Source organism: Aethalodelphis obliquidens, unplaced genomic scaffold, assembly GCF_003676395.1.
Source record: "Aethalodelphis obliquidens isolate GAN/ISIS:26980383/991018 unplaced genomic scaffold, ASM367639v1 scaffold56, whole genome shotgun sequence".
Lineage (NCBI taxonomy): Eukaryota > Metazoa > Chordata > Mammalia > Artiodactyla > Delphinidae > Aethalodelphis > Aethalodelphis obliquidens.
Genome location: NW_020838000.1, coordinates 7,951,828 through 7,978,215, shown reverse-complemented (window position 1 = coordinate 7,978,215; position 26,388 = coordinate 7,951,828). Strand labels below are relative to the sequence as shown.

At 41.6% G+C, this 26,388-nt stretch overlaps 2 protein-coding genes and 1 pseudogene across 2 annotated transcripts in view; 2 read left to right on the top strand and 1 right to left on the bottom strand.

The window, feature by feature from the left end:
• SATB1 (SATB homeobox 1) overlaps positions 1-1,673 on the bottom strand; it is a 99,852-nt gene extending 98,179 nt beyond the window's left edge. The window contains exon 1 of the mRNA XM_027086544.1: positions 1,438-1,673. The gene's annotated coding sequence lies outside the window, so the exon portion shown is untranslated. The remainder of the gene's footprint in view (positions 1-1,437) is intronic.
• On the top strand, positions 1,444-25,418 carry LOC113609341 (wiskott-Aldrich syndrome protein homolog). Its single transcript, XM_027086476.1, has 5 exons — positions 1,444-1,593; positions 1,730-2,263; positions 16,490-16,552; positions 18,563-18,634; positions 23,645-25,418. Exons 1-3 carry the CDS (start codon positions 1,444-1,446, stop codon positions 16,550-16,552), a joined length of 747 nt encoding a protein of 248 aa, XP_026942277.1. The 3' UTR covers positions 18,563-18,634; positions 23,645-25,418.
• LOC113609340 (actin-104-like) overlaps positions 19,672-26,388 on the top strand; it is a 189,206-nt pseudogene continuing 182,489 nt past the window's right edge.

Genomic DNA, 26,388 nt, shown 5'->3' with positions numbered 1-26,388 from the left:
AGCAGTACAAACACTGTAGATTTCAGGGACTGCTTAGGACAAATCCTGACACCCAGCAAGTCGCATTTTACTCATTCTTACCCCCTCTTCTGTCCTCTTGGGAAACTCAGGTCCCCTGGCCTCCCAGGATGGACCCCCAGCCAGTCGGGGCAGAAAGGTTCTCTCCTGAGAACAGGACGTCTTTAGCTTTTCTGTCTCTTTACAACCATGTGGAGTCCAAGTCTTAACAGCATTTGCCTGGAAATCCGGAATGCTGCTGAGAAAGTTCGCCCAGGAAAGGCGCAGAGGTCCAAGCTGCCAACCAGGGCACTTTTGAGAGGCGATCCGGTGGTTGACGCTTGTAAGTGAAATTTGCTACGCTCTAATTAAGGTCAGGGCCAAAATCTCCAGCAAGAGCCCTAAGCCCCTCTCCGTCTTCTGGGGTCGCCCCCAAGAGTCCAGCTCGGTGGATTTCCCCGGTACGCGCCTGTCACTCCCCGGACCTGCCACCCGCCTGCTTTGTCCTTCTCATCGTGGTGGTCCAAACCCACGCTCCGCCGCCTCGGGAGCCTCGGTAGTGGAGCGCTCAGAGAAGGCCGCCACGCTCGGGTCGGGGCCGCAGGAGGGAGACACGGCGCGGACCCCGAGGCCGCACCTGTGATGTCTCTGTCCCTGCAAAGAGGGCAGCACCTCTTCCGGCCTCCAGCCCAACTCCAAACCCACATTCCCTCCAGCAGCGCCTTCAGGACCGACCTCACTACAACCGGCGAGGGCTCGAAACGCGGACTGCCGCCCCTTTCAAACTCCCGGCTCCAACTTGAACACCCCGGGGCCCGAGTGGCTCCCGGGATGGAGGAGTTGCCACAAACTTCCCAGGCCCCTCTCTCCGCCACTGCTCCCAACCAGCCGCGCCGGCGGGGGGCGGAGGAAGGCGCAGATGGACCGGGGAAGGATGCTGAGCTTAACTTGCGATCCGGCGGGGGAACGTTTCCACTCCCCAGCCTACTCCGCCCGGCCCCGGGGCGCACAGAGAGGGTCTCCCTTTCCCCGTGTGCTTCCTTCGGTCTTTTCGATCCCCCTTTTCTCTTCCCAAAGGGGTTCTACCGATGACCTGAAGGAGTTTGTTCAGCCAGGGTCTGTCGGGCAGGTGTGTGTGAGGGTGTCCACACCCCGAGAAAGAACGAATGGCATCTTCAAGTCCCCCGTCCCGGGTGCTCTCCCTCACTCTCCTGGCCACCCCTCCGGATCCGGCCGCGCGCGAGAGAAGGAGCTCGGAAGACCCCTGTCCCCGGGCGCCCACGAGAGGGGAGCCGAGTCGCCCCAACGACGGGCACCGCGGGTGGGTGGGCGCTACGGTGAAGTTTAGATCGATTCCAAAAAAAGAAAGAGAGATAAAAGGTTAAGAGTAGGGGCCAAAAAGAAAAAAGAGAGAGAGAGAGGCAAAGGAGCAGAACTCACTCAGGCATGGGCGTTGGGGGCGGCGGTGGCTGTGGAGCACGGCCCGAGACCAGGCGCAGCTTCCCGGGCGGGCGCGGCGGCGTCGGACTTCCGAGGCGGCGGCTTCTGCCTCTGGTGCCGCCGCCGCCGGAGCTGCGGCTGCCGCGGAAGTTAATTGCAACTTGACTTTAAGTTGTCTTCTTTTCCCATCCGAAGTGGGCGTTTAAAGGGGAGAGAGAGGCGAGGAGCGAGCTAGCGAGCGCTCGAGGCCGAGGGAAGGAAGGGGGGGGAGGGAGGAGATGTTAACGGGGAGAGGGAGGGGGCGGCGGCGGGGGAGGGAGGGGGAAGGGGCCGGCGGGAGTCGCTCTCTGCTAGGCGGTCTCGGCGCCCGCAGTCTGGAGGCGCACCGGGGCGGCCGGGGCGCCCCCCGCGGGAGCCCGCAGCAACCCGGGCGCGCATCCAGCCACAGCTCTCGGGCCGGGCACGCGGCGCCCGGGGGCTCAGCGGACCCCGCGTAGCCGCCGCCGCCGCCCACCGCCGCCGAGGAGCGTGTGCGGCGCGGGCTGGCCGGCGGGGCGGCGAGGGCCCGGCCCGCCTCCCCAGCACCCACCCCGGCTTCTCCCCCTGGCGGTGGAGCCTCGGCGACCGCCGGCGACACTGGGCGCGCTGGAGCCCGAGCCGAGCCGAGCCCGAGTCGCCGCCGCCGCCGCCGCCGCCGCCGCCGCCGCTCCCAGGCTCCCTCCCAGCGCGCCGGCCCGGGTGTGGGGGGCAGCGGGCCGGAGGGGCGCGGGCGGACGAGGGGCGCGCGCTACGATCGGCGCCGGAGACCGGACCCTCGGCCGCGAGGGTAAGTGTGGGCGCCTGGGGGAGCGCTTGGCTGTGCGCGGCGCGGTTCTTGACGCCCGCCAACCACCCCCCCTCACCTCTCCCGGGCCCCCAGCGCGCGCACCCCTCCTCCAGCCGCCTGCGGCTTCCTCTTGTTGTTCGTTGTTTGGCTGGGCTTTTTTTTTTGGCTGGGGGGGTGGGGAGCGGGAAGGGGATGATTGTAGCTGTGTGCCAGCGGAGGAGGAAGTCAGGTGAGAGGCCCCGACGCACCCCCCCCCCCCCCCCCCCCCCCCCCCCCCCCGGGGGGGGCCCCCCCCCCCCCCCCCCCCCCGCCCCAAGCCAGCCTCCGTGGGGTGGATCGCTCCCCACTAGGGGCCTGTGGGCCAGCTTTTTTCTCTCGTCAGTGTTCGGTCGAGACGATCTTTCCTAGAGGGCCTCCTTCCCTTCCAACCTGCTCGGTGCACCTCTCTTCACCCCACCCTCGCCCCGCTCAGCACCCCATCCAGGAGCGCTGCACCCCAACTGCGGAGCACGTGGCGGAAAGAGGAGGAGGGGACCCTCTTGCAGACCCCCCCATGCCGCGCCCCTGCTCATTTATTTAATATCCTCCCGTCGGCAGCTGTACTTCTTTTCAACCCATTGGCAAAAGACGCCTAAACTGAGGTCCAATTTCTCCAAAAAGCGGGAAGCAAAAAGGGCAAGTGAGGATTAAATGACAGCGGACTCGGAGAGGAGAAGGGGCGAGGAAACCTTTCCAAAAGGGGAGTGAAACTCCAAACACCTCTGCAAGATCTAGGTGACTGGAGATTCAGGACCCAGGCTAAGGAGAAACTGGAACTCGGTCAACTTTGCTTTCTTTTCCTGCCGTTCTTACCCCCAGCTCTAAGGGAGCTAACAGGTCTTTTGTGTTGTGTTGTCTTTGGGAAATGCGCACTGAGTATGACAATAGAAAATGACTACTGTTTACTCAAAGTTAAGAGGATCGCAGAAAGAAAAAACACAGTGTTTACTTTCTCTCTTCGTGTGTGTGTGTGTGTGTGTGTGTGTGTGTGTGTGTGTAGTCGTTAAGCTCGAACTGCAAAACGTCAGTTTGTAACAATAAGGACGGTAGAGGCTCCTCGGTGTATTTTTAGAAGCTGCACTTTGAGTTCCTTTCACACAAGGCTCGCTCTCTTATTAAGACCCCATAAATAATTGTATTTAGAGAGCAGGAAACTATGGGAGCAGGACGAAGATTGCTAAGATCTCCGTCCCACCAGCGCAGAGCACTGTTTTGCAGTGAAGTTCCTGGAAAGTGGCAGTGGGCTGAGAATTCAGTTTTTCCTCAAAGCTCTGTTAGGTCCTCTTCTGTCAGATGTCTATGAATAAAGCACGCTGGGAAAATCCTGATATCTGTGCCCTCTTATTTTACCTTTTACACAGTGGTTGATTCTGCTTTCAAGTCCTGGTGACGGTACATCAACTGTGCTGTATTTTTGTGTGGTTTTTCTAAATAAAGGATAATACTGCCTGTATTCACACTGGTTTCTGATATGCCTGTTCTTTTCTATCAATGGGTATTGAATTCACTGGAATTTATCCATCTTTTTCAGTTGATTGTCATTTTATGCAGAGTTGACAATTCTAAAGACATAAGAATGTAGAAAGTTTATGAATTAGCGTTCTTTAAGAGAACTAGCCCCTCGTTGTTTTTTTTTTAAGACACAGGTGCCCACCTCAGCTTCTGGTTCTAAAGCAAAAAGGTATAAATGATTGCAATGGGCAAAACAAAATAAAACCCAAGTTTTCCTTCCTGGACCACTTTCTGTCTCCACAGGGTCCAAGAGACACCAAATCCTCCTGCCTTCATTTACCAAAATGCTGAATTGCCTAACTAGTACCAGTATCTCCATCTGGGAATGACATCAGGTTTGGAATGGAAAGAATAAATTCTTGGTCTTTAATTACGCTTATTAGCAATTTCTTGAAGCAGGAAGCTGATTCTCCAATTCTGAAAGCCTGAACTGAAGCTTAGCAGAAATCGAAATATAAAAAGAGGATTGTTTCTCCTCCCTTACACACTCTTACGTACTCATCTACTCCTCCAAATTATCAACCAAGCCCCCAGAATTTAAGGTGTGATATGGTCCTATGCATTAAACCAAGGGAACATTTTGCCCCAACCTTTTGAATTTGCTTTCCCCTGGGGAAATAGTCTTATACAGAGAACTCATAGTCACTGTTATAATGTAGAATGATGTAATGATGGGTACAGTGCATGAAATAACATATCTTGGTAAACGCAATGTAAACCCTGTCCCCTGGCACATAGTAGGAATACATTAAATACTTACTGGATTAATAAGTTAATGAAATATTGTAATTGGCCACAAATTCAATAGTATAGGGCTAAGGCTTTTTTTCAGAAGGAAAAATCATCTTGCCTGAAAGTTATTAGGGTAATACGTTTGTGCTGCTAGTTTTTTTTTTAACAAGTCCAAACCTAATTTAAATGGTTGAAAGACAACTAAATCTGAAGCCTATCAATTGGTCAATAATAATAGCTAGTGTCAAAAGCTCATTATCTTCCTAGGAGAACAGACAGTAAAATATTACCTACTAAATAGTATGAGAAAGATGCAAAGGAAGAATAAAACAGTCTTGGCCTGCAAGGCACTTACTTGCTGGGAAAATGACATTATAATGTGAAAAGACAACTCAGCAGATCAGTAAATGGTTTGAGTCAAAGGAATATTTTTTTTAAATAGTTTTTTTTTTTCCTTTTTAGACCGGAGGAAATAGACATCCTGAAGTTCCAGGTTGGAAGGCATTTTTAAAGTTGATTTGTTGAGTGAAAACTTTAGGGACCATCAATACAAACATCTTGAGTGAAGGGAAACTCACCACTTACCTCCATAGAGGCAAGGATTTTATCTAAAGAATACTTATCACAGAGTAGAGTTCAGTGTACACTGTGTGAATGAATAACATCCTAAGTAGTTCTGTCTTTGTACACTTTATGACATCTTTGTCTTAAATTGCACAGAATCGGTCTTCCTAATCCTTCCAGCCATTAGTTCTGCCACCTGCTGCAAAACAGAGCAAATCTATTGTATTTGTCAGGATAGGCTATGTTATGCCAGAGTAACAAACAATTCCAATTTTTAGTGACCTATAATGGCAAAGGTTGTCTTCTTGGTTATGCGATGAGTCCACTGCAGGTCTACTGGTCTGTTCCACGTCTCCTCATTTAGGGTCGCAGGCAGATGGAACAGTTGCCACCTTGAATGTTTCATGTTGCTATGGTAAAAATAAAGATCACTCTGGAGAGTCTCATACTGGTATTTAAGTGCTGCGGCCAGAAGTGACACACATCATTTGGACACACAACTCATTGTCCAAGAGTGATGACATGGCTCCATGGAATCATCACAACAAGGCCCAACAGAGCAGCCTACCTTGTGCCCCAAAGTGGAGAACTATGGTACACAGCTCTAAAAACTGATATATTCATGGTAACTTGTGTCCACATGATCGCCTCCAGCTAACTGATTTCTTCCTGCCACTTTGTGGCCCAAATGTTCCCCTCCTCAGGGTAAACGCTGCCAGAGAGTCCACCAGCTTAAAGGGAGACATGCTGTGGTTTCTTTCACCATCCACTCTCTGAATGCAGCCCTATAACCCACCCCTCCCCCACCAAAATGTGGCACCCTATCAGTTTTAAGTCACTCTTTATCCATTTATTAATATTATATACACTGTATTTTCTCAAGACTTGTTTTCCTGGAAAGGGTACAATGAACAGGAACTTTTAAGAACTGTTATCAGAAGATGTCATGATCATTATCAAACTTTGAAATTTGGTCTCGAGTCATTACTTCCCTTATTTTAAATGTCACAATCTTGTGACACACACAAAAAAATTCTCTTGGAAGTATTCATTCATGCATTCATTCATTCATTCATTCATCCATATTTTTGTTCATTCAGTAACCATTCATCGTGTACCTACTAGATGCCAGGCACCCTATTAAGGGTTGGGGATATAGAGGTGGGTAGAGTCCTCCTTTTCAAGAAATACATTTTCCAATTGGATAGATGCAGAAAGAATTTTGAATTTTGAATTCTATTAGAATTGCAACGCTAGTAGAGGCACAAAGTGCTATGGGAACACTTGGGTAGAAGCAAATAACTCTCTGGCAGGATTGAGGAAAGTTCCATAGAGGAATTGAACTAAGTCTTGAGGATATATGAGATTGCTTTAGACAGAAAAGGAAGATGGAGGGAAGATATTTCAAGCAGAGTCCAGCAGGAGTCAGGGCACTGAGGATGACAAAGCTTGTCATTTAGGGGACTACAGGGAATTCAGTGTGGCTGGAACATGGGGTCTTTGCAAAGGATGAAACCAAAGAGCTTCAAATTGTGAAGGACCTTGAAGACATACTCTATAGAGTTTAGGCATCAAGGGATTGCAAACTCTTACATTACCTTGGTCCAAGCACGAATGTAAATGAGCAAAGCAGACGGAGTTGAAGACCATAAGCATTGGTAGCGACAATGGCAAGCAGGAGAGAGATTCTCTGCCTAAATGGAATGGTGAAGGCCAATCATACCAAGTGTCAGATCTTCCAGCTTTTAAAGAGAAGCTACTGAGTCAGATTGCTATGAAAAATTGAAATCTTAAATGTTGAGGACTTATCCACATTTTAAAGAACCCATGTGGAGCTACTGATTCAGATTGCTATGAAAAATTGAAATCTTAAATGTTGAGGACTTATCCACATTTTAAAGAACCCATGTGGAGGGAAAACGTCTACAGATCAAAATCAGCTTAAGGACCCCCAGTCAGTCGCCTGTTTCCTACTTCATGAGATAGGGAGTCATTAAAGCTTGTAAGGATGGGGTAACACCATCAGATCTCTTTAGAAAGGTCACTCTGGTGGCAGAGTGGATAGGAAAAGGCTGGAGCCGGGAGGGTCTAGTTGATACCGCATAACCATCTGAGCGATGATGCAAAGCCCTCTATAACACTGCCCATTTTATAGGACACAACTTCCCATGTATATAGGGGGTACCCAATAAATATTTGCAGAGCTAATAAATGAAAGAGAAGAAAACTGAAGTTTTAGAAGGGGGGCACATATTTTGAGTACTCCTTATGTTTTACACTTCCTTTGCTAGACTGTTTATTTTTCAAGAGCAAAACAGTCTTTTTTTTAATGACTTTTTGAAAAGTTTATTGGAGTATAGTTGATTTACAATGTTGTGTTAATTTCAGGTGTACAGCATAGTGATTCAGTTATACATATACTCATTCTTTTTCAGATTCGTTTCCCATATAGGTTATTACAGAATACTGAGTAGAGTTCCCTGTGCTATGCAGTAGGCCCTTGTTGTTCATCTATTTTGTATATAGTAGTGTGTATACATTAATCCCAAGCTCCTAATTTATCCCTCCCTGTCACATTCCCCCTTTGGTAACCATAAATTTGTTTTCAAAATCTGTGAGTCTGTTTCTGTTTTGTAAATAAGTTCATTTATACAATTTTTTAAAATTAGATTCCACATATGAGTGACATCATAAGATATGTCTTTCTCTGTCTGACTTACTTCACTTAATTTCCATTGGCAGATGAATGGATAAAGAAGATGTGGCACATATATACAATAGAATATTACTCAGCCATAAAAAAGAACGAAATAATGCCACTTGCAGCAACGTGGATGCACAATGATCTTTTCTTGATCAGATGTAATTTTTCTGTATCATTCTCTGATACATATTATTGGATTTTTAAAATGCGTAAATCATTCAGTGCGGGACACAAAGATCAGCAGGCATCAGAATATGTGTTGTCTGGGACTAAACTTCCTGATCTTTCCACCTTATTGAGGAATGCCATCTAAACAGTTGGATTTTGTACTGGGCCCTAAAACTATCCTCAGGCTCTGTGGAACTACAGAGACCCATTTGTATAGCTTATGTATGTTTCTAGTGAAAGCCAAATTCTTTATTACTGTCCTTCAGAGTATATTATAACTCAGTCTGTCCTATATCCATGTGCCTAAGACCGTCTCAATGATGTTAATTTTTCAATTAAAAAAATTGAGGGCACCAAACCCTCCTTTTCCCCAGCTCCTTTCCTGCTTTGAAACCATACTTGCCTGCCATTCCACAGTCAGCAGTCTGCAAGAACACCCCACACTCTCCCATAAACGCCTGTATAACTTTAGAAACACTAGGTATTCTCTCATAAGGTATGTGATTGGTTTCTTGTAGGTTCTGTTCCCATGGGCACATCCAGATTCTTAAAGCCACTCAATTCACCGGGCAATCAAATCTTTAAATTCTCAACAGCTCGCTCTACAAATTGTCATTTTTTTACTCAGCTTTCTTGAGGTATAATTTCTATACAATAAAGTTCACCCATTTTATATGTTCCATGAGTTTTGAAGACAAAGGAGCAGCATGAGCAAATCATAATATTTTAGATGAATTTCAGAGTAAATTAACAGATATAGGCAAAGCAGCCTTGGGCGTCTGACTGCCTGGATTCTAATCCTGGTTCAGCTGCTTGTTTGACCTTGAACAAATTTCCTAATTTTCTGCCTCAACTTCCTCATCCTTATGATGGGGATAATAATTGTACCCACCTCCTCTAGAGAGTAAATGCCCAGGGTTTCAAAACAGCTAGTACTCAATAAAGGCTAACAATGGCTTCTTTTGTTAATGTTGTTGCTGTCATTATGATTCTAGTAGAAAAGAAATCCTGGGATCTAAACAAGAATAGAAAATGAATTGACTGGAATGTAAGTGGGGTAGAAGCAAGTCCCTCCTGGGTGATTTGCTGCTGTGCCAGGGACACACAAAGCCAGAGAATAATGATGGCCTCTATTTCTGGAGTACTTATTTTTTTACTTAAAGATGTTGGAAGAAATTCTTTTCCTATTAAAACAGTTATACATACACTAGAATTGAATGCAACGTTTTGGTTTTTTTTTTAATAAATTTATTTATTTTTGGCTGCGTTGGGTCTTCGTTGCTGTGCGTGGGCTTTCTCTAGTTGCAGCGAGTGGGAGGGCTGCTCTTCGCTGAGGTGTGCTGGCTTCTCATTGCGGTGGCTTCTCTTGTTGCGGAGCACGGGCTGTAGGCGCACGGGCTCAGTAGTTGTGGCTCGCGGGCTCAGTAGTTGCGGCTCGCGGGCTCTAGAGCGCAGGCTCGGTAGTTGTGGCACACGGGCTTAGTTGTTCTGAGGCATGTGGGATCTTCCCGGACCAGGGCTCGAACCCGTGTCCCCTGCATTGGCAGGCGGATTCCTAACCACTACGCCAACAGGGAAGTCCCCTTGCATGCATTTTTAACAAAAACAGGAATCTTTGAGACTTGGAAGGGGAGGGGGGAGGACTGCCTGGAGACAGCATTTGCTTAGTTCTGCTGCCCCTTCTCCTCCTTTGCTTTGGTGGAAATGTTTCCAAATTCCAGACCATCCACGCTAGTAACACTGACCTAAGATTGTTAAAGTACCTCCTATTTTGATATACTGTGAATGCTACCCAATGTTCCTATTTTAGGTGAAAAATATGTTGGAATAGGGAAGAAAGGTATTAGAGCAGAAGCTTGGGAAGATCAAAGTCACCAGGAAGACAAGAGCATAACTGAATTCTAGTTTTGATTCTGTAACTAATCAGCTAGTTTGTTATGTCTTCCCACCCACCTAGAATAAATATATGTTGTTGAATGATCTTGGGAAAGACACCTAGTCTTTATTAGTCTCAGTTTCCTAACCCATCAAATTGGAACAGTAGATCTCAAACTTTAGTGTGTTTCGGAATTAAATAGAATGCTTATTTAAAATGCAGATTCCTTGGCTCCAAATCTATAAATTCAGATTCGGTAGAAAAAATACGCTGCGATCCAGCAATCCACATTGATTTGAGAAACTTGGGCTGTTAAGGGGCAGAAATCCAACTCAAAAAGGAAAGTTTGTTTCATTGCTTATTCTCCCTGCTACATACATATTCTCACACATACTCACATAAATTGGAAAATACAGTGTAAGGACTGCTTTAGGCATAATTAAATCTAGCTGCTCAAATAATGTCACCATCTCTCTCTTGGTCCTCTTTTCTTCTGTTTTCACTTTATCCTCAGGCTGGTTGTCCCTTTACTAGAGTAAGCTACTCCCTCCAGGCTTCCATTCTTCTGACGTAGAAACCCCAGCACAAAGAGCGTTCCTCTTTCTCAAAGTTTCCAGAAATTACACCTGGTTGTGACTGGATCAAATTGCATCCTGTACCCAGACCTCACCCTGGTCAGGGGCTGCAGTTCTTTAACTCACCAGCCTTGGGTCACATGCCCATCTTGGATTTGAGAGTGTTAGCCACACTACCCAAATCAGGTAGTCTGGGAGTTCTCCAAGACACATTGGGGATAATTTCCCAGAAATAGGGAAAGTGGATGCTTATTGGCCAAAACTGTAGATTTCCATCCACTACTGTACATTTCCTAGAAGTACTTAGATGAGAATAAGCCAACTGCTCTGTTACAAACGGATGACCAGTGTACCAAGATATTGAGGCCTTCAACCTTTCAGGTGACCCGACAGCGCCTGGGAAGGGCTTATGATGGTCAGAGTCCCTGAGCCAGTTGCCTCAACCATTTACCCCAGCGTTCTTGGCCAATATTAAGCACTTTCTATGTGCACCATGAAGATGATTTATATGCAGCTCACCTGTGACTTGCACGTTGCGAATCAATGGATTTTGAGAATCATTCACACTTTGGGGTCATCTCAAACACAATAATATTGTTATTCTAAGATCTTCCTGAGATAACTTGGAAGTTGGCTTACGCAAATGAAAGGACAATAAAAGCTCCCCTTCTGGTGCAAAAAAGTAGGACAGACAAACAAGCAGGGCCAACAGTTATATCCTACTTTGAATTGGTTTTCAGTTTGGTTTTATTTAATATTCTTGGGCAAATGTAGTCTGTTCCATCTAATGGATACAGTCCTAGTCTAAATCTCAGTTAATGTCTGGAACACGAATGGATGCACATTATACAGACAGTGTAAAGGGTTAAGCTGGCAACAGCATAGAACAGAAAACTGAGTTAACTATTGGTCATCAGTTATGTTTTAGGTGCATTATGTGCAAGTTCGTGGAAAAAGTGACTTCTAATAAATGGACTGTCAGCCCATTCTTTTGTTAAGTGAAGAGGCTACTACGTTTTGTTAAACTCATTAATAAGATTAGCAAAATAAAATGTCTACCTCTTCATTTTACTATTAAGTCATTAGTTTAGTTTCAGATGGCCTCTCCATGCCCTCCCTCCCCATTTTCATCTCCTCCAAAGCAACCCAATGTGCCAAAGAAAGTATTTTCAACACATGGTGCTAGAATGACTAGACATCCATAGAGAAAGCAAACAAACAAAAAGCCCTTGATCCCTCCCTCACATCATACACAACAATTCATTGGCAACAGATTATAGCTATAAATGTAGAAGCTAAAGCCCTAAAGCTTGTAGAGCTTTATGTTTTAAAACATAAGTTGGAGATAGACAAAGGTTTCTTAGAGAAGCCAAAAAAAATCAATAATCATAAAAAAAAATAGATAAATTACATGTTAAAATAAAAAGTTTCTCCTCATCTAAAGGAAAGAGGGGGAGGAATAAAGCCTGGGAATCCATGATCAAACAGTCATTGCCATCAGGAGGATTTCCTCTCTTGTGCATTAGTTCAAGTCGTTTTGACTTGTAATTGATTGAAGCTGACTCTGAGCTCAAGCAAAAAAGGAAAAGCAGACTGGGGCTTTTCATGGAATCCAAAGTCAGGGGTGCAATGTGGCCTCCCAGAACAGAAGTCCTGAAGTGCTAGAGGGAACCCAGTCCATCTTCTTTCTCCATATCTCTTCTTTGGCTTTCTTCCGTATGACTGTCCAGCTGCTCCTCTCCTCAGTTACGTAGCAGAACATGGTTGCAGGTTGTTCTCAAGCCATGGATGTTCCAATGGAGCCATCCAGACACAGGACCATCTTTCTGTCTTTCACAATTCTCAAGGAAGAGTCTGATCGGTCCACTTGGGTCCATGACCACCCTTAATCCAATAAACTGACCAGAGGAAGGACAATGTTTAAAGAACACAGCAGTTCCTTTCATCTATGAGAATGTAGGGTGAAAAGAAATTGCATTCTAATTGATATTAACTCCACGTTTCCTCTTTATTAGACAAGAGACAGAGTTGATGAAAATTTTGTACTTGGTCAGTTTTTAATGGCTACAAATTTTGATGTATTGATGTACTATATCTTTGGTTATCTAACCTCAGCATCTCTGCATTTCTGCAAGTTGACTGATATATATTAAGGACCATAAACAAAATTAGTCCATTTTTTAAATGGGCAAATTTATTTGTGAATTATTAGCCAAGATCTATCCAAATGCAGACATGCCTTGTTCTAGTCTGAATATACAATAAAATTAATTTAAATAACTTTAATCAGCTTCAAAAACAGCAAATTTCAAGACAATTATGTTAACTTTAAGAACTCATATTTATTGAGTTAACAGATGGTAAATTAAAAAACAATGAAGTTAATTTTTTAAATCATTCATTGAATTAGAAAAACAGACATTTAACAAAACTGTTTTTAAGCTGGGTTTTTTCTTTCATCCCAATATGCATATGTTAAGATTCCAATTTGGGGGACTTCTGCAAAGACACTGAATGAGCTGCAATATATGAATACACTCTTCCACCGAATTACTTTTTTAAAGGCTTTAAAACCGTCTGTAGAAGAATTTTATGCATCAACAGTAAAAATATGCGAAATAAGCATATTCCAGATATTGGAAGGAATGAAGAGTCTACTTTGTCACATTCATACCGTAACATGTTTCTGTGGCCTTCAGTGTTGCTGGCCCTGACATACCTTGGGAGTTTCCTATGCTATAGCAGAGTAAAAGTTACTCCTGGGCAGAATTGCATTACTGCATTTTAATGGTCAAACATAAGACTTCCCTTTGATGGCTTCTTGGGCCTTGTGCACCAATGACTTGAAATATATAAGCATCACAAAATGTTCTCCTTTGTTCCTTTTTTGTTCTCTCCTTTGCTTTCTTGGTAAGTGCTAGAAGCTGGCTCCGTAAGCTTATAAGGAAAGGGGAATTTCATGGAAGTACATTGAAGGCATGGGAGCTTTTCCTCTGTAGATGGAATTGGAGATAACACCACTGATAAATTAAGATATATCGTTTGCATTTTACTGGCTATTGTTAATTTTAACATGATGGCCTGTCTAGAACTAGAGTTATACATGTGGAAGCAAAATTATTCCATAAAAATAATTGGAATAGATTTGTTTGAATGGCTGGCTGCTCAGTTGGTGTTGTAGTCCTTTCCTTACCTTAGACAGTTACAAACTGTAATATAATTTATTTCATGGTCCTAAGAACTTGTTGTCTAAAATGTGGTCTTACTTTACATTGTAAGTCTAACATTACTTGGTCAGTAATGTTGAGAACTATATTTATTGATTTTGAAATAAAAATTTATTAGTTGTAATTTGAGTTAAAAACAGATTTAAAAGCACACTTATTAAAATTACTGTAGTAAACATTATTTTATTATTGTGCATTTCAAACTGTTTAGCCCCTAGCCCCTTTTCTCCTTGAAATAATTGTTTTTTGTAATAACCTTTTGATAATATGAGGTGTCTTAGGAATGCAATTATAACAATATAGCAGGACAGACTCTTTTGTTTTTAATTTAACAAGAACAGGTAAAAATAAGAACAGATTGTGACTGAATAAAAAATTCAGTAAGTGAAATTTCTGTTTTGCAGAAGTAGAAATGAGGGATACAGAAGATAAGCCTCATAACTAGTCTAACTATCCAAAGAAAATGAATAAAAGTTAAAAGGATAAGAGGAAAATGGGCAAGTTATGGAGTTCTAGCTTAGATTGTAAGCTCCTTGAGAACAGTAAACATCTTATTGTAATCCTACCCCAACAGAGTGCTTAACACAGTATATACTGTTAGTGTTAGATAACTATTTCTTGAATTTATGAACAAAATAATGAAAATAATTCATTTATTTATGAATAAAATAAAATTTATGAGTCAAATGATCCACCTGAAAATAGAGCAGGTGGATCAGAAGTAAAAATCAAAGTCGTACCAGAAGAAGACTTTCTACATGTAAAAGCCACAGTGACACTGTAAGGTTTCTTTTGGGCAAAACTAAGGAATAGAGATAAATGTCTGGTCATAGGCTGGTAAATTTTTAAATTTCTAAGACAAACAAAATTCCTGCAAGTATCTAGGAAAACATATATGTGCTCTTGTAGATTGCCTTCATATTTCTAATATAGAACAAGAACTTTTTTAAGACCATAGTTCAATTTCTACACAATTTTAAGAGAAACAAGTTTGATTCTGCAAGTTTTATGCCTACCCAATTATTGGCTTATATGTATAAACAACAGAAGAACATTTTTAAATCTGCAAGGTGTCAGATTATTTTCTGTAAAAATTGCAAAGAGATAGCTTCCAGATCACTAAGAGGTGAGACAGTACAAAAATTCAAGAATAGGAAATTTCAGGGAAAAAGATTAGTGCTAATTTAGCATAGAAGGTAAAGACAAAGTAATAAATGAATAAAGTATAGTGAACATTGAAGTGAATTAAGACTTGATGCTGATGGCTAGAATTTTTTTTTTTACTAAAGAAACAATGTTTTCAATAAAATAATCCTGAAAAGGAGGTTTTAAAATTTTTAATAAAGAGTCTAACTTACGATCACAATGTGAAAAGAGAACATGGAGAAAACTAAAAAAGCATTAGAAGTTTTGCTTTTCTTTTTAAATCATTAGGTAAGAATGCACTTAAGGTTAATTGTGGACAATTTAATATAGGTACGAGTTGAATGAGAAACAGAATATCTGTTTTATAAATAATCGTGGAAGATAAAAGTAAACAAAACATAGTCCATACAAAAGACAAGATGGAAAGGAAACAACGAGGAATTATTGAAAAAAAGAAAGTATAAAGTCCAATTATGTGAGGTTAGTAGCACTATTCTTCCATTTCTTTTCTTCCATTTCTCACGTTCTCAAATTTTTAATAATATGTGTTCCTTATGTTCCATTATTAATAATATGTGTTCCTTATATTCAAAAATATATACCATTGTTTATATATAAAAATCTGATAGAGTTTATTGTGGAAGAGCCTGGGCTCTGGAGCCAGGCTGCCTGTGTCACCACTTATTAGATGTGAGACCGTGGGCAAGTTGTTGAACTTTTGTTTCTAAGTTTATCCTGTAAAATGATGATAATTATAGTACTTACCTCACTGGGTGATTAGGAAGATTAAATTAAATGTATTTAGATTAAATTAAATGTATTTAGAACACTGTGTGGAACTTAAATATGTAAGTATCATCTAGTATTGTTACTGTTATTTTACAAACAAACCTCATTGTTTTACAGCTCCTTAGTGACCAAACAAAATGACATTTCCGTGTAACTGGTCCTTAGATAGCACACCCATTAGCAACAAGTTTCATTTCTATATATAGGTTGTACTCTGTCCTTACTATGAATTCCCCAATGCAGAGATTTCTAGAAACCTACCTACTATTGGTTGAAGAGGCACTTCTGAATTCTTTCCAAGAAGCACTGACAAAAATCAAACGTCTATGTTCTTTATTTTCAAGAAGCTCAGTTTCTGCTTGTGTCATATCTCTGAGGACAGGTACAAGAGCGACTGAAACTGCCCATTGAAGCCACTATTACATTAATTTCACCAGCCCTGAATTAGAAAAAATATTTATCTACTTCCCCAATTTTCACCTTCTTCTCGATGCATGACCTTTTCCAGCTCCCTGATCTGACAATAGAAAGCTGTATAAGAAAGAAGACATTTGTTGTGACTTGATTTTTCTGAACTGAACACCCCAGGAGGCCTGAAGATTTGGAAGATTTTGGTAGAATTTTTTCATGACCTGAAACAGTTTCAGTGAAATAAAAACAAAAACAGAACAAAAAACAAAGCAAAAAACCCAAACAACTGTTAAGATCCTGGGATTTATTGTTAGCTGTCTTAATGGCTAATGAAATGACAAGATCTTTTAATAACCCCTGCCAATTATACCGACAGGTGTTTACCAGGTAAAACATTGCAGTACCTGTAAGAGGAAAGGATGCAAATTGGTATTTATACATTTGGAAGAACAGTCACCTTTGATGTGCCTATTTGGTTTTCAGGATGTTGCTGGCCTCTGCTCTTCTAAGACTTCAGCTGCAGAACCCACTTGTGAACCCTCCTAGGTGAGTTAGCTGTCTCCTTAATGCCATCTGTCTCTTACCTGCCTCTCTCCAGGCCCTATGACATTCATTAATAATGTCCTTTGGTTAAACTCCCTAATAATTCTCATTTCTATAAAATGGTAAATGTCTAACAAATTGTTTTAATGTCTGAGTTTTTCATTTTTGCTAAAGTTATTATTCCTTTGGGGGTGATTCATGAAAGCATCTCTAGGTTTATCCACCCCCACCCCACCTTTGTTCCAGGATTTGCCCCAGATTTTTACACTCTCTTGTCTAGGAGTCATGTTCCATTAGAACACAGTACCACTGGTTAAGACAGATTTACTAAGTCAGAAGGCAGCATTTTCACAATTAGTGATGACGGACCACATGAAGAATAAGAAAATAGCAATAGCAACGGTAGTAGTGAAATTCCTTTCCTCTTTTGGAAAAATGGATCAAAGGATTCACCCAACAAACGGTGAATCAAGGATGAGTCAATAATACTGTGAGAGACTATGTTACTAAAAGGTGATCTCAAGATTATTACTACAATTTGAACTAATTTCTTATGTAGATAAATGCTGGACAATTTCTTATTGTTATAGTAAAATTGGAGGTGATTTCATGTGTTCATGTTACCACATGAGGTGAAAAGGAATTGAGTTTGGTCACCTCTCTAACAAGCCATCAATGTCTGAACTTGGGGAAAATTTCTAAACAATTCGAGGCTTCAGTATGTCCACTTGAAAATAGGAACGATGTTTTTTATCTGTTAGGTTATGAGAGCAAAATGTCATAACATAAATCACCTGGCATCCAGCAGTCACTTAATTAATTATGGAGATAATAGACAACTCTGCTTTCATCTTCAAATATATTCTTCATTGATTATCTTATGAATATAACTACTGACTCAGAAAATAGGTGAAATTTTCATCTCCCCAAACTTCATTCCTTTATTCATTTCTCAGTGCTTTAGTGAGCATCTACTATAAGATAAGAACTGACTGCATTGGGAGACCAAAAGGAGAGTGAAGTATTAATCCTATTCCCGAGGAGATTGGGGTCTATCTAGAAAGGGAAGTTTTATATATATATATTTTTAATGCCAGTAGAGACACAAAATAAAGTACTATCTTACTTTATGAGAAGGAGAAATTATTATTTTTTTTTATCAAAGGATACTTGATTCACAATGTTGTGTTAGTTTCTGGTGTACAGCAAAGTGATTCAGTTACACATATACATATATATTCTTTTTCATGTTTTCTATTGTAGGTTATTACAGGGTATTGAATATAGTTCCCTGTGCTATACAGTAGGTCCTTGTTGGTTATCTATTTTATAGTACTGTGTTTCTGTTAATCCCAACCTCCTAATTTATTCCTCACCTCCCATTTCCCCTTTGGTAACCATAAGTTTGTTTTCTATGTCTGTGAGTCTGTTTTTGTTTTGTAAATAAGTTCACTTGTATCATTTCTTTTTAGATTCCTCATATAAGCAGTATCATATGATATTTGTCTTTCTCTGTCTGACTTACTTCACTTAGTATGATAATCTCTAGGTCCATCCATGTTGTTGCAAATGGCATTCTTTCATTCCTTTTATGGCTGAGTAATATTCCATTGTGTATACACACAACATCTTCTTTATCCATTCATCTGTCGATGGAAACTTACGTTGCTTCCATCTCTTGGCTATTGTAAATAGTGCTGCTCTGAACACAGGGGTGAATGTATGTTTTTGAATTCGAATTTTCTAGAAGGAGAAATTATTTTAACTAGGGTTATCAGGGAAGGCTTCGTGGAGGAGGTAGTGTCAGATTGGGCTTTAAAGAAGGGGTACAGTTTGGACAGTAGGGAGTGAGAGGGTACAGTGAGCCAAGACTGAAGCTGTGGAACTGAGTGGAAAAAACGCTGGCCTGGGACTGGGGAGACCTGCGTTGACATTACCTTGGATGAGCCGCTTCCCCTTCAATTTCTTCATTTGTGAAATGTGTAAAACGATCTGTGCCCGTTGGTCTTTCAGGGCTCTGGAGAAGATGTAATGGGAGATTGAGTGTGGAAACTCTTTGGAAACCATGAAGCACTCCGTAAAAGGGTAAAATTTCTCTTCTCTTATACCATAAACTTCATGAGGGCACTGGACAGGGTCAGTCGTGTTGGTCTTTAAAAAATATTTGATGAAAAAGTTTTAAAAATAAAGAAATAAATTGGCAAATGCTAAAAAAGATGTTTGAAGAAGTTTATCAAAAAATCATATTGTAAACGTTAAGTATTTACAACTTCGTTCAATTATACCTCAATAAAACTGGGAAAAAAAGTTTGATGAAATAATGAACCACTGATTGAATGAATGAATCCATGAGTGTTCTGGACTGAATGTGTGTCCCTCCCCAAGTTCCTGTGTTGAAATTCCAAACCCCAACGCAGTGGTATTAGGAAGTGGGACCTTTGGGGGGTAATTAGGTTTCGATGAGGTCATGAAGGTGGAGCGTCTTAGAAGAAGAGGAAGAGACACAAGGATACAGTGAAAAAGTGGCTGTCGGCAAGCCAAGAAGAGTGCCCTCACCAAGAAACAAACCTACAGGCACCTTGATCTTGGACTTCCAGCCTCCAGAACCATGAGAAATAAATGTCTGTTGTTTAAGGCACCCAGTCTCTGGTATTCTGTTATAGCATCCTGAGGAGACTAAGACGATGCATGAGTGAATACATGAATGAAACAAAACAAAGGCACAGAGTAGGAAAGCATACAGTATGCACAGGGCTATCTTAGAAAACATGTACTGTAGCTGGGTGTTAGGAAAGCAATCTGTGGCCGGATGGAAGGGGTCCACTAGCCTGGTGGTTCTCAGAGTGTGTTCTGTGAGCCAGCAGCATCCGAATCTCCTGGAAACTTGTTAGAAATGCAAGTTTCTGGGTCCCCACCCAGGCCAACTGAATCTGAAACTCAGGGGTGAGGCCAGCAATCAGTGTTTTAGCAACCCCTCTAGGTCATTCTGATGCATCCTAAAGTTTTGAGAACCACTGCTTTGTTCTAACGTGGGGAGTCTGGAAATGATTCTGCTGGAAATTCAGTGTTAATGAAGGTGTTTAGCTGTGGATGGACATAATCAGAGCTGTATTTCTACGATGATGAAGCATGAAGTTGTGCGTAAAAGAATTCATGGCTTCAACGTAGAAAGGACAATTGGAAATACTGGAAAACATGTATTTGCCAAACCTCAGAGTTGAAGATTTTTGTTTTTGCTAATTCCAGTTAACATCCATATCATCACCTAAGAAGCAAAGCAGAATATGCATTGCTCCCAGGCACTGGGCAATCCTGCTTGGTCTGCAGAGACCAGGAGGGAGGAGAATGTTTATGTGAAAGCACAGGAGTGAACTGTCAAATAGGGGCCCAGCCAATCTCAGAGAGGCCTCTTAGTTCTGACCATCTGTGGGGAAACATTACATGGAACCTTCCAAACCAAGTTTAATGGGCAGCTCTTCCAAAGACTGGGCTAACTAACTACATAGGGTGCAGATGCAGTTCTGTCTTCAGGGCCAGTGGAGACAGGTTTGCCAAGTAGAGGGCATCTCACAGAGGAGAAATGAAGAGCCTCAAGGGAAAACATTTACCTTAAGAGTCAAGAAGCAAAAATCCAAGGGTCGGATGGGGAGGGAGTTGGGGAGAAGCAGAATGAGGGCTCTTCAGAGTGGTTCGGGGCTGCTGGGATGACCAGTTGTTAGATTTGCCCAGGACTGTGGGATATCCCAGGACACATGGTGTTCAGGACAATCTCTGTCAGACCAGGACAGCTGGTCACCCTGTGACGACACTTCCTCACCTGTGTTCAAGACCTGGGGAGAAGACACGGTGAAAGTAGGAAAACCACTGCTCTAAACCTGTTTCTCAAAATTTGTTTGCAGACTGGTAACAGCAGCATCACCTGGGAGCTTGTTAGAGATGCAGCTCCTCGGGCCCACCCTAGACCTGCAGGATCAGACCTGTCCCAGAACAAGAGCCCCAGGTGATTTGCTTGCACATCAGTTTGAGAAAGATGGCCTTAGAAGATCCTGGGAGCCCCATGTGGCGTCCCCCAGAAAGAAAACGTAGCACGGATGGAAAGCAGAGGGAAGTTCTTGGCTGTGATACGGCTTATGTCCAGGTCAGCCAGATTCTAAGCCAAAACCATATCTGGGAAGGGACAGAAGCATTGGAGAAGATGAGATGCCAGGGGTACCTGGAATAGAGAGCAGAGAGGGAAAAGGATGGAGAACCCAAAGCAGCCAGGAGGGGCCTCCTGAGCTATTAATAGTGGTAATTGTAGGGAATGCGAGGAAAGCCAGAAATCCAGCAGTTGTGTGGTGAGAGCAAAGCTGAAGAAAACACTCTTTTGTTCCTATCGCTGTGACCCTTTTTGATAAAAACAGGCTGCAGTGGGCTGGGAAATGACTGATGCTTGGAAATGTGGAAACACAGCCCTATGGGTAAGCTTGTAGAGAAAAATTAAAAATCATCACCCACTAAGAGTAGTTGGCTTTAGCATTTGCGTATCATTCCGATATGCAAAGAAAGTTGAGTTTTCTTCCTTTTTCCTCTACCTGGTCTGATCTTTTTCATGGGCTCCAGCTCTGCATACTAGCAGGGATAATTTGCACTTAATTAATTGTGTTTCATTTTCCTCCAGCTTGAGCATAATTCTTTCACTTAAAGCATTCTAACCAGTGGTTCTTAAATGCAGACGTGAAGCAGAAACACCTAGAGGGCTTGTTAAAACACAGGTTTCTGGGCCCTCCCCCAAGGTTTCCGATTCAGAACATTGGCTGGGGACTTAGAACTTGCATTTCTAAGGGGTTCCAGGGTGGACCAGGTTGCTGGTCCAAGGAACACATGCTGACAACCTCTCATTCAGACTACTCAGTATTTTATTCCCTTCTAAAGATGATGATTTCAAAACCAGCCCCTTTGAGATGAATGCTTCTCAAATTGATTGATCTTTCCAATGGATCATGGATCCAATACATGGCCTTCCTATGTAGGACTAGAATGCAGCTCGTGCCACAAGCACCTTGCCATTCCAGTTCAATGCACCTGAACTAGTCTATATCTTGTCCAACAAACCCCGTCCACTGATCACATGCTAGGATGTCAAGGCAATGTCAATTTATGATAAAAATTTCTGAACGTGAACTCACCTGTATTTATCTCACCTCAGATCAGTAATAGTTAGTGGACTGGCACTGCCCGTGGACTGGATTTTGAGTAACATTACTTTATTTTATTTTATTTTTTTATAAATTTATTTTATTTTTGGCCACATCGGGTCTTTGTTGCAGCACTCTGTCTTTTCTCTAGTTGTGGCGAGCGGGGGCTACTCTTTGTTGCAGAGCACGGGCTCTAGGCATCTGGGCTTCAGTAGTTATGGCATGCAGGTTCAGCTGTTGTGGCCTGCGGGCTCTAGAGCGCAGGCTCAGTAGTTGTGGCACACGGGCTTAGTTGCTCCGCGGCATGTGGGCTCTTCCCAGGCCAGGGCTCGAACCTGTGTCCCCTGTATTGCCAGGCGGATTCTTAACCACTGTGCCACCCGGAAAGCCTGAGTAACATTATTTTAGATGACTCAGTCTATCTCAAATTCTCTTCCTGCCTCATCCTTCTGTTTCCCAAGATCCGGAGAGTTTTGCTTCCCACACAAAGGCCATGAGGAGACAGGACTGCTTTCTAAGTCCTGTACACCTTCTGCGGCCACCTCTGCATCACTGCTTCTGATCCACGTGGGATGTGGTACTGGACCAAATGCCCAGAATCCCCTAGAAGCAGTGACATGCTGGAGGGAGCCTGTAACAAGTTTTTAGGAATTTTACACTCTAGCTGTTAAACAGAGCCATTATTATAAATCAAATAATATAAACATACCTTTAAACAAATTATATTAACAGCCAAGGTAATTGATACTCAGAATCATCACTTCCTATTTATTTTACTGCATTTTACTATTATCTATGTTTGTTATAGATGCATGGTAGAAATACTATATAACAGTGAACTACAACATAGTCCTTCCGAATTCTGTTCAGTAATGTTATGTTGATAGTTTCAAATTGGTCAAGGCAGGAGTATTTACACCACGGAAATGAGCAAACTTTATAAATCAGGCCTCCACCCTCCCACACCTCTACCCCACCCCCCACCCCCAAGGCCAGTTATTAAACATTTACCAGCACATCACTGCCTAGAGCCTAAGTCTGGGAAAGTGAGCCATCAACCCAATGGCCTCTGGTCACTCTGTACCTATCAAGATGTTACAAAGCTGCCCTTGCCCTGAAGATTTGCCCAAAGAGTTGTGTGTGGAAGAGATCCTGAAAACTAGACCTCTATTATCATCTTATCTACTTGCCCTGCTTCTGTCTCTTTTCTCTCCCTACCATCTCCTGGGACCAGAGCAAACTTCTGGCTTTTTATTTTCTCCTTGTCTTATCCTCATACATTAAGGATACCATTCATGGCCTAACATCACCTTTCTGGTATTCCTCCTCAAAACATAAACATTTAGTCTTATCGTGAGAAAACATTAGATAAACTCAGATTGAGGGACAGTCTCTTCAAAACTGTAGAGATCATGGAAGACAAGGAAAGACCATGAAATGATCAGAGCTTGGAGGAGACTCATGCACTAGATTCAATGTGATGTCATAGATTGGACCCTGGAAAAGAAAGAAAATTAGTAGAAAACCCGGGGAAATCCAGCTAAAGTCTGAGTATGGTGCCAATGTCAGTTTCTTAATTTTGATCATTATGGGAAGCTGGGGGAGGGGTACATGAGAACTCTCTGTACCATGTTTGCAACTCTTCTGTAAATACACAGTTATTTCCAAATAAAACCAATGAAGGGAAAACGTCACAGTCTAGGTCATACGTGGAATAGAGGTCGTTTCTATGCTGTGGAAAAAACTTATGATCTGCATTCACCTGCTTTGTGATATGACAAAAGGGGGAAAGACAGGACTAGTAGAAATTCTTCTCTTAACAAAGCTTGGCTTTCAAATCTTTTATCTTTTGCACAATAAAACATTTTATTTTGGATTTTGTAGGCTGAACATTAACTCTTTCCCTTTTTCTTTACAGTCTTGCTGTAACAAAAGTAATCCCCATCACCTGAAAGTGGATTTCGTCAGATGAAAAACGTAAAAAGTAGATTGATGTAAAAGCCCAGATGATGCTTTGCTGCTGGTCTCTGAGTAGCAAGAGTCAGGGCCCTTTCTGGGGTATCTCTTCTTCCCTTGGCACAGAAAGCATCAGGAAAATGGTTACTGGCCAGAGGCTTAAAGACACATGGGAAATGCACGGTACCTCTGTAAGACCAGAAATAAAACAGACAAGTTAAACAAAGAAGAGACACATGAATTAAAATATGACATTATTACACACACTGAGTTGGAGTGAAAGATGGACCATCCAGGCATTCACTGGATATTAGTGAAGCTGTTTTTGAAGTTTAATTTGAAGCCCCAAATAAGAGTCATCGTACCTAGCTACAGCCTTTCACTAGAAAGAAAAAATTCAACATTTTCTATTAAGGAGGAACTAAAACTCAAAGGTACTGAGTTGTAAAGTGCCAATTTACACAAATCTCTTCCCTCCTCCAAAAGTTTCTAATGATTATGGTTTCTGGAAAATAAGGTATCATGTTTTCAATGCACACTCAGTCTACAAAAAAGCCCTTCAAAAACTTTAAGCTAGAAAGACAGGTAATTTTCCAGTATCATAGAGATAATTCACGCCAGTCACAAGATGTACATTTTTAGAATTTGGAGCATTACAAGGAGAGTAAAGCGTTTTGCATGCATATGTTCATGTGCATACCCCCACATCATTAAAATCTTCCAAGGTGTGACATGCATTTACAGAGTCACTCCCCTAGCATTTCAACTGTGAGGCGTTTTTCTAGAAGATTCGCTCAGTTGGCCGATAGGCACTTTGGCAATCTCATACGTGACTTACAAACATTGTGATGTACTTGCCAGAAGTAAATCCGACTTTGCTAATCACTTATCAGTTCTTTTACCCACTATGGCTTTGTTTGAGAAGCAATGTTGCTTGTCTTACCAATATATATTATCCAGTTTGCAGAAAGTATAAATTAATATTGCAAACAGCAACAGGATATCCTGGGTGCAAATTCCTGCGTCCTGGTGGGCACAGTGCTATTTAGAACTAATAGCTCTTTCTTGCACTATTGCCACTGCCAAACAGACTGCTTATGTGATCTTTGGCTTTCTTCATGTCTCTTGGGGGATCAATAGAATGTTTCTATTTTCCTAGATGCCAACTTTGTCTCCTTTATACTTTAAAAATTCAGTATTAGTTTAAGGATACTTCAAGAATACAGTATTAGTTTAAAGGACTTTTCAATTTAAAGCAAACTTGTAGAGATTTAGTCACCCACGATTGACTGATGTTAGGTGAGTAGAAAAAAAAATGTAGGTTGATTTCATACTCTGCCTTTCAGATCTTTGAAGGGGAAATAAAGTTTTTGAAAACTGTTCAAATTTTTTAAAGTAACTTAAGCTACATTGCTCTTCTGTTTTTAGCTATAGAAATGGGGAAGTGTATATATCAGCTATTTTTTCTTTAAGGACTTATGTGAATTTTTCTCTTAGCGTAAACATTAATAATTGGAAATTATTGAATTGTCATCTTAATGTTGCACATGAAATAAATCTGATATGTGTATTAGCAACAAAGACTTATGTCCCAAACAGGAAAGAATAATTCATGAAACCAAACTTGAAGTTCAAGCAGAACTGTGACATTAACAAATTTGTATTTCCCTTTTTCTTGGCCCTGTTGGTCTTTGTGCAGTGTATAAATAACTACAAATAAAGAACTAATGATCACATTTCTACTGGGAAATTTATTTTAAATGTGACAACTATTTCTCAACTGTTTGTGTACATACAACTGCTGGCTGATCCAGTTTCTTTTTTATAAGAAAACCTGGTGAATCTGAAATAAAAATGCAACATATTATCTTTCATGTAAATATACTAGTAATACCAAAGAAAACTTACTTAAAAACGTAATTGTCCTTGACAAGAGATTTACAAATAGGAGCCTAATTAATAAATTTCATTTTTGTTCTTCCTGCTGTTGCCATGCTCCCTTGAACTTCTTTCCTTCAGATGACCTTGTATTTTCTTTGCAACTCACACTCAATAATGCGTGTTGTTATGCATTTTTTAATAGCAGAAAGCAAACTATTAAAAAATTAATCAAAGTTGCGGGAAAAAGGCACTCCCATACTAGAAAAAAGAAAATGTAGCTTTATTTCATCATCTTTTTGGAGGCTCAAGAAGGGAGCAAGTTTCCTTTAAAAATATGAGATGATATATTATTTGATAGTTGCCTTAACTACTGCTGATTGAGATAGTAAATTGGCACAACAGGTGGGTAATGGTCTTCAAAACAACAAAAAAAAACCCAAACCTTAAACTGTGTATATCCATTCACACAGAGAAACTCACTTTTAGAAATTTGTGCTAAGGAAATATGGATGTGTTCACAGTTAAGTATAAGAATGTTCGTTGCAGCATATATTGGGGGAAAATTGGAAGCGCCTTATGTCGAAGTATAGAGACTAGTTTAATAAATTATAATACATCCAATCTATAAAATTCCATTCACTGTCACAAGGGAAATGGTGTAGAAAGTATTTAATGATGTGAGAAATGGAAACATTAAGTGAAAAAAGTTAAGTTACAAAGTAATTTTTGTAAAATGATCACACACACCATATATATATACACATATGGCATGTTATAAAATGTTAATGGGTCAATTATAACAATAAAGCTAGAAAAAATGTTAAT

What these genes read in the sequence shown, in the direction of transcription:
- LOC113609341 (XM_027086476.1), top strand. Translation starts at nt 1,444, where the DNA reads ATGGGCGTTGGGGGCGGCGGTGGCTGTGGAGCACGGCCCGAGACCAGG. An exon ending in GGCTGCCGCGGAAGTTAATT is followed by an intron (nt 1,594 to 1,729) that starts GCAACTTGACTT and finishes GTTAACGGGGAG; the next exon opens with AGGGAGGGGGCGGCGGCGGG. An exon ending in CCGGACCCTCGGCCGCGAGG is followed by an intron (nt 2,264 to 16,489) that starts GTAAGTGTGGGC and finishes TTTGGTTTTCAG; the next exon opens with GATGTTGCTGGCCTCTGCTC.